Source organism: Gekko japonicus, unplaced genomic scaffold, assembly GCF_001447785.1.
Source record: "Gekko japonicus isolate JY-2015 unplaced genomic scaffold, Gekko_japonicus_V1.1 scaffold1592, whole genome shotgun sequence".
Taxonomy (NCBI): Eukaryota; Metazoa; Chordata; class Lepidosauria; order Squamata; family Gekkonidae; genus Gekko; species Gekko japonicus.
The window spans coordinates 568-15,980 of NW_015175406.1; the positions used below are offsets into that span (position 1 = coordinate 568).

The 15,413-nt window shown below is 48.9% G+C and overlaps 1 protein-coding gene across 1 annotated transcript in view; it reads right to left on the minus strand.

The window, feature by feature from the left end:
- Positions 1 to 724: 724 nt before the first annotated feature.
- LOC107122602 (zinc finger protein 208-like) overlaps positions 725 to 15,413 on the minus strand; it is a 74,658-nt gene continuing 59,969 nt past the window's right edge. The window contains exons 8-10 of the mRNA XM_015425715.1: positions 6,649 to 6,762; positions 6,126 to 6,252; positions 725 to 2,127 (exon numbers count right to left, since the gene is read on the minus strand). Of these exons, the coding sequence (XP_015281201.1) occupies positions 725 to 2,127; positions 6,126 to 6,252; positions 6,649 to 6,762 (1,644 nt within the window). The remainder of the gene's footprint in view (positions 2,128 to 6,125; positions 6,253 to 6,648; positions 6,763 to 15,413) is intronic.

The window sequence follows — 15,413 nt, forward strand, 5'->3', positions numbered from 1 at the left end:
TGCATTGCCAGAAAATGTAGTGATGGCCACACAGATAGCTTTAAAAGGGGATTAGAGAGATTCATGGAGCATAGGGATACTAGACAGAGTGACTAAAGAGAACCTCCACTTTCAGAGGCGGCCAACCTCCATAGGTGGATAGTAGACACAGTGACTAAAGAGAACCTCCACTTTCAGAGGCGGCCAACCTCTTAATCCTAGAGTCAGGAGGCAACATCAGGGGAAGGCCTTAGCCACTATACCCTGTTGGCCCTCCAGAATAACTGGTTGGCCACTTTGTAAAACAGTATGTGGGACTAGATGGACCACTGCACTGATCTCTAGCAAGTGTCTTCTTATATTCTTATGAAATCATGGCTGCTGCCTTTTCTGCTACATATACACTACAGAATTGGTCAAGAGACAAAGATGGGAGTTGGAACGCTGTTCTAAGGGGAGTGACACACCATATTCCTCAAACAATTTTTCAGAATTTTGTTGTCATTCCACTCTTAAATGGTTTCTCATGTGCACTGCACATTGAACTCTGCTTGAAGCATTTCCCACAGACTATTGATATGGTTTCTCTCCATATCTTTGATGGAGTTAAGAGTGTAGATTTAACATCAAAGGTTTCCTCAGAGCCCAGACACGTGTACGGTTTCTCAGCTACACGCATTTTCTTGTGCCTATGCAGCTGCGATTCCTCATCATCTCTTCATCCACAATCAGAGGACTTATGTGACTACTCTATTTTGTGTATCTTTTTATGTGTTTTTAGGGCCCGGTTAGAAGTAAAGCATCTTTCACAGTCTGAGCACTTGTACGGTTTCTCTCCCGTGTGTATTCTCCTGTGTATTCTAAAGCTGCCTTCCCAACGAAAGCTGTTCCCACAATCTGTGCATTTGAATGGTTTCTCACCTGTATGGATTCTTTTGTGTAGAGAAAGGTCACTGTTTTGTGTGAACCTTTTCCCACAGTCCAGGCACTTGTACGGTTTCTCTTCCGCATGGCTTTCCCTGTGCCTACCAAGATGGGACAACGTACTATAGGTTTTGCCACAGAGCAAACAGGCATACGGTCTGTCTCCAGTATGGTTCCTCATATGTATCTTAAGGCTGCTTTCCCAGCGAAATTTCTTGCCACACTCTGAGCATCTGTACGGTTTCTCTCCAGTATGGATTCTTCCATGTACATATAGCTGGGAGCTCTGGCTGAAGCTTTTCCCACATTCTGGGCAGTGGTAGGGTTTCTCGCCTGAATGCGTTCTCTCATGTAGAACAAGATCATTCTTTTGGCGGAAGTTCTTCCCACACTCCAAGCAGGTGTGTGGCCTCTCTCCAGTGTGGATTTTCTTGTGAGTTCTTAGATGCGATCTCTGACTGAAACTTTTCCCACATTCGGAGCATTTGTAGGGTTTTTCTCCAGTATGACTTCTCTTGTGGATGGTAAGGGTAGTCTTACAAATGAAACTTTTGTCACACTCTGAGCACGGATAGAGTTTCTCTCCTGTATGGGTCCTCTCGTGTCTCAGAAGATGGCTTCTCTTAATGAAATCTCTCCCACACGCTACACAAAAATAGGGCTTCTCTCCTGTATGGATTCTTACATGGTCCGAGAGGATGGTACTGGTACCAAAGGTTTTCCCACACTTTAAACATTTATAGGGCTTCTCGTCCACATGGGATATTTCATGTCGCACGAGAAGCGCCTTATATCCAAAGCCTTTCCCACAGACTAAACACCGGTGCGGCTTCTCGCCCGTATGGGTGGTCTGATGGTCAGAAAGAGCCGAATTTGAAACAAAGCCTTTCCCACACTCCACGCATAAAAACCTTTTCTTTTTTTTGCGGGCTGGCTTATACTTCGGAAAGGTGGAGCTCTGACTATTTCCCCCCCCAACTTCAACGCCTCCCATTTCTTTCCCACAGGAAGATGCTTCAATTAAACTTTGGTTTCTCAAAAGAGATTGTGTGGTGACTGGACAGACATTGGCATGACGTTCAAGCTTCTGCCGACTTCCACGTATTTCACGAAGTTCTGCTCCACGTAACACAATTCCTTCTGCTGCAGCTACTGACACCCCACTGATCTCACTCTGCTCTGGTCCTTCCAGCAGACGGTTCTCCTCACTCACTTTTTCCTCACCTGCCAGAATAAAAAGAGAATTGTGTCTTGAATCAATCCCAATCCATGCTGAGAGAAAAATCCACTCAGACGTTAATTTATGTGGCATTACCTGCCAACCTAGCAGTTCGAAAGCAAGAAACTGCAAGTAGAGAAATAGGTACCACTTTGGTGGGAAGGTAACAGCGTTCCGTGCGCCTTGGTGTTTAGTCACGCTGGCCACATGACCACGGAAACGTCTTCGGACAGCGCTGGCTCTTCGGCTTTGAAATGGAGATGAGCACCGCAACCCTAGAGTTGGACTCGACTGGCTTTCGAGCAAGGGAACCTTTACCTTTACCTTTACCACTATTTTAGGCATATGGTTTTAGAAGCTGACAGGTGCTCTGCTTCGGCACAAGGGGAATCGGACCAATGATCCAGCTTCCTTTCCTAACAGTAGCCACCCAGACACCTCCAGGAAGCCCTTGAAGGGAACATGATGACAACAGCCCCACGATATTTCCCTCAGGCATCTGGTGTACGACCAGGATATCGCAGGCTAGCCCGATCTTGTAAGGTCTAGGAAGCTAAGCAGGGCTGGCCCTGGCGAGGAGTTGGATGGGAGACTACCGAGGAATCCCAGGGCCGCTATGCAGAGGCAGGCCATGGCAAACCACCTCTGAATGTGTCCTTTGCCTTGAAAACCCTACAGGGTTGCCATAATTTGGCTGCGACTGGACAACACTTTCCACTGCCACCACATCTGGTATTCAGATACACTGTCCCTGAGCACAGAGGTTCCACTCAGATATGCTGACACAGACTTCTCTGTAAAAATCTAAATTAGTGACAATCCTCACAGCTTCACTCAGTGAGTTCTTCTATCTAATGGGACTTTATGTAAATATCCCAACTTGGCCATGTTAATTGAACACACATGAAGCTGACTTATACTGAATCAGACCATTGATCCATCAGGGTCAATACTGTCTATCCAGACTCACAGCGGCACTCCAGAGTCTCAGGTGGAGGTCTTTCACCTCACCTACTGCCTGGTCCTTTTAACCAGAGATGCCAGAGATTGAACCTGGGACCTTCTGCATGCCAAGCAGATGCTCTACCACTGAGCCAGGGCCCCTCCCTAATTATTTAGAAGATTTCTCCCCCAATTATTTAGAAGATTTCTCCCCCTCCCTGCAAAAACCTTGCCCAGGACCAGGGGTCATTTCCTGCAGGAGCACACAGGAGCAGAGCTCCAGCAGTAAAGAGCCCAGGGGGCGGGCACATGCAACAAGCCCCACCCCCTGCTCCCAGTAGCCCTCAGTCAGAGCAAGAAGCAGCCAGGTAAGTTGCAGAGCTCCCCCCGGTCCAAAGCAGTCCAGTGGCACCTTTAAGACCAAGTGTTATTCAGGTACAAGCTCTCCCTCCTCTGCGAGGACAGATCTATGTGTCCCCCCCCCCCGCCATAGCTAGCAATCCAAAACAGTCCAGTGGAGCCTGAGCAATGGGCGTTGCCTTCTGACACACTTCTGGTGATGTCAGGGGGTGTGGCATATGCAAATAAGTTATGCTAATGAGTCATGCTAATGAGCTCCTGCACCTCTTTTTCTACGGAATGACCCCTGCCCAGGACAGTAAACAACAAAAATAATACATAATATACAGAAAGTTAAACTGATCCATTAAATTCCACAACAATAAAATTGTTCAACAGCTTTAAAAGTTCACTAAAATAAGTAGCATTGAGAGGTACAGAGTTTTGGCTGTAGTGAGCGGGATTAAAATGCCAAAAGTAAGTTGGAAAATAATCTAAACCCCTGGCTGAAGAGCTGTGTTTTCAACCAGCACCTAAAGGCCAGTAAGGGAGAAGCCAGACGAACTTCAGCGGGGAGGACTTTCCCCTGTTAAGGAGCCACCCCTTGAGAAAGCCCTGTCCCTGGCCACCACGCACATCCTCTGTTCGAAAGGGCACAGAAAGCAGGGCTAGAATGGTTATTTTAGTTCAAAAACAGAACAGATTTATATAATAAAATAATATCCATATACTAATAGCAAAATCTGAGCTGTGAATGGGCAAGACGGATCTTTCTACAAACCTGAAAAGGACCCCAGGTTTGCAGAAAAATACAAAATCTAAAAAAAATACAAAGGGGGAAGGTTAAAAAACTTGAAAATGATAAAAGGAGTACTCTAGCTGTAAGCGGAGCTGCGGTGGCTCAAGTGGTTAAGACGCTGAACTGCAGGCTGTGGAAGGTCAGTAGTTAGGATCCAAATGCATAGACTACCACTGCACATGTTGCTAAACTGGACTATGGGTTTCCTCACCTTCACATAAGAAGATTGATCTGAATATTGCACTACACTAACTGAATTTACAAAAACAAACAAACACACATTATACAAAGCAAAACATCAACAACCAGAATTAAGTGGTTTAACTGCTATATGGTTTATCCTGGATTTTTTGCTAATGTCTGTCCTCGTCTGCTTTTTTGTGAGTGTACATGGGGCATCATGATTCACAGAAGTACAGCAGATCTAAATAGGGTTGCCAGGACACCCCACCCACCCCCGGTCACCCATGGGGGATGCGGAGTAGGGTTGCCAGGAGGCTGGGAAACTCTGGGAGATTTGGGGATGGAGCCTGGAGCAGACAGGGACCTCAGGAGGGTACAATGTCATGGAGTTCACCTTCCAAAGCATCCATTTCCTCCAGGGGAACTGATCTCTGTAGTCTGGAGATGAACTGATCCCACCTGGAGGCTGGCATCCCTAGTCGAGAGGCCTCAGCCTGATATAATGCCATAGAGTCCACTCTCTAAAACAGCCATTTTCTCAGGGGGACAGGTCTCTGTTGTCTGGAGTTCAGTTGTACTTCTGAGAGATCTCCAGGTTCTACCTGGAGGCTGGCAGTCCTAGGCCTGGAAGCAACCTCTGGGTGACTTGAAGCCACCCAACTTGCACGGCTCAGCTAGGCCTCGCTGTTACTCTTCAGCAGCATACTCCCTATGAAAGCCAGGGTGGTATATCAGTTAGAACTTCAGAGTAGGGTCTGCGAGACCCCGGCTCAAATCCCCATCTTCCTGTGGAAGCTCACTGAATGACCTTGAGCCAGTCATACACATTTAGTGTGACCCACTTCACAGGACTGTTGTGAAGATAAAAAGGAGAGGAGAGTAATGTAAGCTACTTTGGTCCCTCCAGTAGAGAATGGTGGAGTATAAATGAAGTAAATAAATAATAAATATAACTGAAGATGAAAGGCAGATAAACAGTTGGTTGGTGAATGGCTGAGAAGGACAGAATAAGGCAGGGAAAGGGCAGAGGATATAGGGGTTGCCAGGAGGAGGGGAAAAGGAAATAGTGTGGGAAGGGGGATACAGGGGAAAGTGAGGTGCTCCCCCTTAAGTCCTTGAGAGTCCCCTACCCTGCAAGTGGGGCTGGCCCAATAGCCGGCACCACACAACTAGGCCACAGTTTTCCTAGGTAGAGGCTGCAGAGGGGGTACGTAGTGGGAAGACAAAGAGGCAGATAAAGGTAGGTTGACTGTTGGGTGGGAAGTCAGGAAATTCCTAGAGATTTGGGGGGAGGGTTAGGGAGAGGAGGGACCTCAGAAGTGTATAATGCCATAGCCCTCATATCCCCAAGGGATCTAGGCTTGCCAACCTCCAGGTGTGGGCTGGAGTGGAGACCACCCAGCATCAGAACTGATCTCTAGACGAGCGGGACCAGTTCGCCTGGAGAAAACAGCTGCTTTGGAGGGTGGATTCTATGGCATTATACCCTGCTGAGGTTGCGTCACTCCCCAAACCTTGCCCTTCCAAGCTCCACACCCAAATCTCCAGGAATTTCCCAACCTGGAGCTGGCAGCCCTAAGGGGGGAGTGAAGTTGGTAGTTGGGAAATCTGTTTTGATTCCATAAATACATAAGACAAGCCAATGTTGGATCAGGCCAATTTACTGCAACAGAAAAAATGGCAACTGTATAACTGCAAGGGCTCTTAACTATCTCCTAACCAAGGCACACAACAACTTACCTAACAAACTAGCCTCTCCGTCATCCTCCTGCTTGACCTCCATCAGGAACTCCATCTTCCAGCTCTCTGGAGGATTCAGGTCTGATGTGGGCAAATCAGCAGACATCTCCTTGCGCAGTTCTGGCACCTGAAGGAGATGAAGGCATATTCACAGTGAGGATGTTCCACAAGGCTGGAAAAGCAATTAATGCTACAGATACAAATATTCCAGATTTCACGCCTTAGTGAACGCCGATGCCCCACTGTAAGCAGAAGGGCAGCAAATGGGGCCAACTTTACTTCCCTTCCGATCCTTGTTTAAAAAAAAGAGGAAACCGGGGGAGGGGGGGAATGGGATGCCTCCTGCAAGTCCTTGCGAGTTCCCACTTATAACAGTTCTAATTGTATCCTCAGTCCTTTCTCCAGAATTCCTCACTACGAACTGGTCTTTTTTACTGCACCAGAAAAAAAGGTAACTGTATAACTGCAAGGGCTCTTATCTATCTCCTAACCAAGGACACAGCAACTTACCTAACAAACTGGCCTCTCTGTCATCCTCCTGCTTGACCTCCATCAGGAACTCCATCTTCCAGCTCTCTGGAGGATTCAGGTCTGATGTGGGCAAATCAGCAGACATCTCCTTGCGCAGTTCTGGCACCTGAAGGAGATGAAGGCATATTCACAGTGAGGATGTTCCACAAGGCTGGAAAAGCAATTAATGCTACAGATACAAATATTCCAGATTTCACGCCTTAGTGAACGCCGATGCCCCACTGTAAGCAGAAGGGCAGCAAATGGGGCCAACTTTACTTCCCTTCCGATCCTTGTTTAAAATTCCCAGGTGGGTAGCCCTGTTAGTCTGTGGCAGCAGAATAAAAGAAGAGGACCATGATGCCTTGAAATTTAACACAAATTTATTCAAGAATAGCCTTTTGTGAGTCAGAGCTGTCTATCAGATGAACCGGAGAATAAATCCATCAGACCAATGTATACGCTCAACACAAAGGCGGGAGGGTGGAAATGCTACAAAAAGGGGCCAGTTCAAAACAAAAACAGCAACTCATTGTCCTTTTAGAATGGAACTTCAAAGGAAGAATCCAATGAGAAATTGCTGAATTGGAATTTATTAGCAAATTCATGAAAATATAAACCCCAAGGTTTAATGGGGACCTGGATTTCCTAACACCAAAGGTCTTAATATCTCACCTATCCTGTCCATTAGAGATGTTAGTTACTTCAGCTATATATCCTTAATTTCCTATTGTATCTGCTTATCTCATTTCATCCTTCATTAGGTGTTTGCCTATGTATCAACAGCTGGACGTCTCACCCGTCCTGAGAGAACTGAACATAATATATTAATAGTTGTTAATAATTAAAAATTGAGCATAAAGGATTAAGCTGCTTAAAACAAGCCTCAAATCAGTTCTCAGGCTTCGAAACAGGCAATAAAAACATCAACCCCTGAGTTAAAATTTGGGGAAAAGGCACTTTAGACCTGGTGCCCGAAAGAGAGTAGCGTAGGCACCAGGACGTGAGCCTCTGGGGGAAGGGGTTTCCATAGGCTTGTGCTGGACTATTTATTTACTTCATTCGTACCCTGACCTTTCTCCCCAATGGGGACCCAAAGTGGTTTACCTTGTTCTCCTCTTCTCCATTTTATCCTCACAACAATCCTGTGAGGTGGGTTAGACTGAGAGAGTGTGACTGGCCCAAGGTCACCCAGCGAGCTTCCAGGCAGTGTTCCCTCTAAGCTGAGTTAGTGTGAGCTAGCTCACAGTTTTTTAGCCTCTGGCTCACACATTTTTGTCTTAGCTCAGGAAGGAGGGCTCCAGAGCCAACTAATTTCTGCAGCAGCCAAATCACTTGCTCACGACTTTAATGCCAGGAGCTCACAAAGTAGAATTTTTGCTCACAAGACTCCACAGCTTAGAGGGAGCATTGCTTCCAGGGCTCAAGAGGGGATTTCAACCCAGGTCACCCAGATGCTAGTCCAGCACTTTTAACCACACCACCACCCTGGGAAGGCATGAGAGTTACACTCTGGATAACGTGAGGGCCTCTCTACTTGGATTTCCTCCTGATACACGTTTATTAAGCTCATAAGTACAGAGCAAGGCAGAGCCCGCCAACAGTAACCCCAAAACAAGGAATTCATGTTGCGAGCTGAGGGATCCCTCTCTGAAAAACACAGACAGAGGAGCAGTAGGAACATCAGGAAAGGGACACAGGGAGAAGAAGAGGCATGGGGAATTCACCTGTGCTCCAGAAAAAAAAAGGCACGGGGGGGGGGGGTTGCGAGGTCTTCCCTGGCCACCAGCGGGGTACAGGGGGTAGGGTTCTCAGATCCAGGGTAGGAAACTCCTGGAGGTTTGGGGACGGAGCTGGGGGAAGATAGGGACTTCTGTGGGGCGCAATGCCACTAGAGTCCCCCCTCCAAAGCAGCCAGCTTCTCCAGGGGAACTGATCTCTGTAGGGCGGAGATGAGCTGTAATTCCAGGGGGTCCCCAGGTTTCACCTGGAGGCTGGCATCCCTAGCTGGGGGCCTCAGAGAAAAGAGAGGGCCACTCCTTCCATCCAGAGCCTCCTTGGTGGGGCCGCGCGTCAAAGAAAATGACACAAGCAGAAATCTCCCGGATCTGGCTCCTGAGCTAGACAGAGCAATGTAGCTGGGGCGGGTCTGGTCACCACCCCCTATAGGGGGTGGTGGTCCGGTCCGGCTCGGGGCCAGAGAGGAGTCAGAGCTCTGGGCTCTCCGCCTGCACAGCGGCGGCTGCTTCTTCCCAGCCAGCCACTGCTGGTCTCTTTTCTCCGGGGCCCCCGGTTCCTCGGCTCTCTCCCGCCCCTCCCCGTGACTGTCCCTCACCTGCTCCCCGCAGCCCTCCAAATGACCCCTCCGGCCAATCCGCACCGCTCGCCCAATTGCACTGCGAGCGGCGAGTTGCCAGGGCGCGCGGGGGGGGGGGGTTGCTGGCCGGGAATCCGGGATTTTGGGGGGGGCCTCTCTGCAAAGCACAGCTCGGTGCCTTTAACCCCTTCCGGCTCCTCCTGGGAAAGTAAGAACAGACCCGGGCGGAGATGGGAACGTGGGTTGCCCTGGCAGTCCCCCGTCTCTGGCCGCAGCAGGAAAATGTCCAGATGGAGGACTGCAGCTCGGTGCCGGGAAAGCCCGGATTTCTTCCTGTCCAAATGGAACCTGGAGAGCTGGGCCTGGCGGGAGAGGCTTACTAGCTGAGCAAAAAGATAGCCTCAGGTGGGGTAGCCGTGTTGGTCTGAAGCAGCAGCACAAAGATTAAGACCTTTAAGACCAACACAATTTAATTCTGGGTATGAGCTCAAGCGGTGGGTGGCTCAAGTGGTTAAGACCCTGAACTGCAGGCTGGGGAAGGTCAGTAGTTCAGCCCTTCGAGACCCGGGTGCCGCATGATGGAGTGAGCTCCCCTCTCTGGTTCCAGCTCCTGCCAACCTAGCAGTTCGAAAGCAAGAAATTGCAAGTAGATAAATAGGGACCACTTTAGTGGGAAGGTAACAGCGTTCCGTGCGCCTTGGTGTTTAGTCATGCCGGCCACATGACCACGGAAACATCTTCGGACAGCGCTGGCTCTTAAGGATGTGTGGTTCTCTGTGATCTGCTAGAAGATTTCTAAATATGTTTGCTTTCTGTTAATCTAATGCAATTAAAGAAAGTAAGACACCATCTACAAAAGTAAGACACCATCACCAACCGTGTACCTGAAGAAGTGTGCGTGCACACGGAAGCTTATACCTTGAACACAACTTTGTTGGTCTTAAAAGGTGCCACTGGACTCAAACTTTGTTTTTTCTGAACAAACGGAAGACCTGAAACTGGTGGCCCTCTCACCTCCACACTTTTCCCTCTTCAGGTCAACAAAACTCAGCTGCCTTCATTGATCAGCTGCCTTAATTGATCAGGGAATGATATGATTGCTGCTATGTTTTTATTGTTTTATGGATTTTATGTATGGGCTGATGCCCTTTGTAAGCCGCCCTGAGCCCGCTTGCGGGGAGGGCGGGGTAAAAATACCTAAATAAATAAATAAATAACAGCCGTTTGTCCATGCTCAGTGGTACACTTTATTTGAAGCCTCCCTATGAGAGTCATTCCACAGTTAGACCTGGCCAGGGTGGCCAACTCACCAGGAGAAAACACAAGCCCAGCTTGCTCTTCTGCCTCAGTCAGCCACCTAGTTTGGGATGCCAGCCTCCAGGCGGGACCTGGGGATCACCTGGAATTACAGCTCGTCTCCAGACTACAGAGATCAGTTCCCCTGGAGAAGCTGGCTGCTTTGGAGGGTGGACTCCGCTGAGGTCCCTCTCCACCCCCAAATCTCCAGGAGTTCTCCAACCTGGATCTGGCTGTGATGGAATAATTAGAAGTGTTTCCCAACACCAAACCCAACCTCCTGAGGAACAGGTGAAGACAGTTCCTTATCTGGAATTCTCCCCTCCTCTCAGCATATCAAATTATCCTTCTAGGCACAAGAGCAAAGGCCAGTTTTAAAGATGGCAGCCCACAGGCCTGGCCAAAATCAAGCTGTTTTGCCAAGGCAGGCAGGGCCAGGAAATCAACTCTCCTCACCATTCCAAGGAACTTTATGGATTAGCAGTAAATCCTGTCCTCTTCCCTAAGAAGTGGGAAGTTCCAGGGGAAGAGCTACCTGGATTGGCTTTTCTTAGGATCAGAAAGCATTGGTGACTGATGGCATTTCCATAGCAACGCCTGTGTTCACTCTTACGCAAGGCAAGCAGACCACAGGTGGAGGGTAAGAGGCGCTCCCACAAGCGATCTCTTTTCTTTCCTCACATCGGGTCCTGAGATCGGAGGCTCTACAAATACTTCAGCCTCAGACCATTTGAAGCTCTCTTGTATGGCTGCGAGAGTTGGACTATAAGGAAGGCCGAGCGCCGAAGAATAGATTGTAGATTGTTTTGAACTATGGTGCTGGAGAAGACTCTTGAGAGTCCCTTGGACTGCAAGAAGATCAAACCTGTCAATCCTAAAAGAAATCAACCCTGACTGTTCCCTGGAAGGCCAGACACTGAAGCTGAAGCTCAAATACTTTTGGCCACTCAATGAGATGGGAGCACTCACTGGCGAAGACCCTGAGACTGGGAAAGACGGAAGGTCAAAGAAGAAGGGGACGGCAAAGGATGAGATGGTTAGACATCACCGAGGCAACACAGAAATTGAGCAAACACCGGAGGGCAGGAGGGCCTGACGTGATGTGGTCCATGGGGTCACGAAGAGTCGGACTCGACTGTGCGACTGAACAACAACAGAAGGGTTGCCAACCCCCAGGTGGGGCCTAGAGATCTCCCCACATTACAGCTGGGCTCCTGGTTACAGAGATCAGCAAGCTTGGAGAACATGGCTTGTCTGCAGGGTAGACTGTGGCACTGTGACCTAAGGTCCCTCTCCTCCCCTAAACTCCACCCCTTCCCCGGGCTCCACCCCTCAAATCTCCAGGTATTTCAAAACACAGGCCTGGCAATGCTTGGTAGGAGTTATTTATTTTATCACATTTGTGAATTGCCCAATCCCCACGTTCACAGGGCTCCGGGCAATGTACAACAGTAAATAAAATACAATATATATAAAACATTCAGTACAGTACAGTACAGTCAGTGGCTCAAGTGGTTAAGACGCTGAACTGCAGGCTGTGGAAGGTCAGTAGTTCAGCAGTTCGAGACCCGAGTGTGCCGCATGACGGAGTGAGCTCCCGTCTCTAGTTCCAGCTCCTGCCAACCTAGAGAAAAGTGAGTATAAAACCCCTCTGCTACTCAGAGTCAGGCGATAGCAAACCACCTCTGAATGTCTCTAGTCTTGAAAACCCTAAGGGGTCACCATCAGTCGGCACTTACTTGACAACGCTTTCCCATCACTGCCATGTTTGTCTGTAGTGGTGGAGTAAAACAGGCCTCCAGGGGCTTCTGAGAGACCAACAAAAGGTTTAAAAATGCTGCTCTCCTTTTCAAAGCTCCCCCTCCCATTTCACTATGAGGAAAGATGTGTATGAGGTGAGACTTGTTGGTCACCAAAGTGTGATGGGACGGGTCTGCTCTGACCTGCAGGCCCTGTTCCATCATGCCTTCCAAAACTGGGAGGGGCTTTAGGGTTAGGGTCAACAGCTGACACTTGACCTTTGTAGGAATTGCCCACTTCCTTTGTAGGCATTGTCAGGACTCCCCGCTTCCCTTCCAAGCTCTGAGGCCTGGCCTCTGCGTCTCCCGCCATCCAGCGCCTGGTGACCACGGGGACAGCTTGCTGCCCTTGTGCACCACTGGGGGAGTAGCCACGTGCCCCCTGACTGCCCTCCCCTTCCTCCTGGCATTCCTTTCAAAATAGCATGTCCAAAATGGTGGAAGGTCTAGGTGGCACAGAGAACCACAACCAGGATCAACAGTTACAGAGTATTTATTAAACAGAAAACATTTACAAGCATACTTTCAGCACAGCACCAGTTTGAGCAAAGGATTCAAAAGAAAAGGGTAAAAGGCAATTCCTCCATCCCTCCTTCTATACATGCCCTATCAGATGTCAAATATAAGGCAAGCCCCTTAGCGTATAAAGTTACAGACGTTCTACTGGGCTTTTGTTACGTTCAATCCTCTTTTCAGGTGGGCAGGCCAGCATATCAGAGCCCTTCCTCTCAGGAGTGTTATCATCTCCCCTTCTCCCACTGACCAGGTCAGGCTGGGTCAAAGAAGCTTTTCCTGAATTCTTTCTAGCACTTAATACCTCCAAGATCGATTCAGGTGGGTAGCCGTGTTGGTAAAAGCTGGGCATGAGCTTCTGTGTGCATGCACACGTCTTCAAATGCATTGAAATAGATGTCCTCAAGCCTTACATATAGGCAGAGAAAGGGCAGGGGGTTAGTTGCCAGGAAGGTCTAGTTAGGACGCAATGTTCCCTCTAAGCTGTGGAGTCTTGTGAGCAAAAATCCTACTTTGTGAGCTACTGGCATTAAGGTTGTGAGCGAGCAATTTGGCTATTGCATAAATTAGTTTGCTTTGGAGCCATCCTTCCTGAGCTAACACAAAAATGTGTGAGCCAGAGGCTAAAAAACTGTGAGGTAGCTCACACTAACTCATCTTAAGAGGGAACACGGGTTAGGAGACAAGATGCATATGTAATTGGGTGATAAGTATAGCAGAGTTTACTTTTGCATCCTGACTCTAACTCATCCTGGCAACTAACCCCTCCCCTCTCTATCTATATGTAATGCCTGAGGAAATCTGTTTCAATGTATCTGAAGAAGTGTGCATGCACAGGAAAGCTTATACCCAGAATTAAACTTCGTTGGTCTGAAAGGTGCCCCCCCTGGACACAAACTTTGTTCTGTTGCTTCAGGCCACCACGGCTACCCCACCTAAATATACAAAGTATTTGTAGTAGTAGCTAACAAAAACGATTTGGTAACAAAAGGGATGGATTAAATTAGATTAGGTAAAGTACAAGGCAACAACCGAGAGCTGGAGACAAAGCAACAAAAATCCCTAATGTGTCTACCTTTTAATTTCCCATTCCACTAGGCTCAAGGCCACACCAGGTGAGGAATCAGTCCGCCTCCAAGAGTGAATGCCCTCCCTCCTGCTGCAAGGCCCTTTATGCTTTTTGCCAAGACACCACCTCTTCACCTGTGATTGGCTTCCGTTTTCCTTCCATTTCTCCCTTGCCCAATCACGAGACAGAGGGAGCCTGGTTACTATAGGCCCACAGCCTAATCTAGCTGAGGCTTTCTGGGGCCTGCAGGCCTCAATCTGCCTTGGCCTAGGCTAGGGTTGCCAGCCTCCAGGTGAGGCCTGGGGATCTCCCGCTTTTACAACTGATCTCCAGCTGACAAGAGACCAGCTCCTCTGGAGAAAATGGCTGCTCTGAAGGGTGGACTCTATGGCATTGTACCATGCTGAGGCCCCTCCCCAAACCCCGCCCTCTCCTGGATCCACCCCCAAAGTCTCCAGGTATTTTCCAACCCAGACCTGGCAACCCTAGCCTAGGCTCAGGAAATAAGCCTAGAAATAAGCCATGCCCCCCTGGCAGGGCCATATGGCCCACGATGAGAATCAGTGTGTTAAAGAAGGGGGACGGGAATCAAGACTTTCTGTTGTGAACTACCCACAGCTGCACAAAGCCAGCTGTTTGTCCGCAGTGGCAGAATACAACAGGAGTCCAGTGGCACCTTCAAGAGTAACAACATTATTTCCAGCATCATCATCCTAGCTCACTCCATCAAATACAACCATGAGTCAAATCAAACTTTCAATACAAGGCCAGCGTCAGCGTATCTTGAGATGGGGCAGCTGCCAGGGCTCAGGGTTTCGGGCGGGGCCCGCTGACGTTGATCCCCTTGCCCAGGGGCCTCCCCGGCTGCCCACCCACTCACCCTTCCCCCACCCACTTGCTTGCAAGCACCCTGTGTCAGCCATGTCCGCTGCCCAGCATCACCAGAGAAAGGGCATGTGAGTGGTACAGGCACCTGTGAACTATTAGCTATTAGCCACGAGGTATAGATAAGAACTCTCGGTCTGGGGCAAGGGATGCTCTGTAGTCTTGGTGCTGGGGGGCGGTGTCAACAGTGGGAGGAGCTTCTACTGTCCCGGCCCCACTGCTGGACCTCCTGAGGGCACCTGGTATTTTTGGCCACTGTGTGACAGAGTGTTGGACTGGATGGGCCTTTGGCCTGATCCAACATTGGCTTCTCTTATGTTCTTATGTCTGGGGCAAGTGTATTCCTGGTGCTTGAGGGGCAAATGTGGGAGGGCTCCTAGTGTCCTGGCCCCACTGCTGGACCTCCTGTTGGACTGGATGGGCCTTTGGCCTGATCCAACATTGGCTTCTCTTATGTTCTTATGTCTGGGGCAACTGTATTCCTGGTGCTTGAGGGGCAAATGTGGGAGAGCTCCTAGTGTCCTGGCCCCACTGCTGGACCTCCTGATGGCCCCTGGTATTTTTGGCCACTGTGTGACACAGAGTGTTGGACTAGATGGGCCATTGGCCTGATCCAACACTGGCTTCTCTTATGTTCTTAACAAAGTTATGAGTCCAGTGGAAGTTTTTGTAAGCGTGCACCCTTCGTCCGACGATGAAATGGAATTACATAGCATAGTTGTATCTATAGGGGTGGCTTGTTAAATTAGCATGCAGAATAGTGAAAATATTTTTTAAAAAACAGGTCAACAGAATGACAGGCTCTGGTTTCTGGCTACCATCTGTTTACCAAGCACATTTATACAAACACTGACACGCAAAGAGTATGACCAGCAACTGTTTTAAATAAGTAAAGTGCT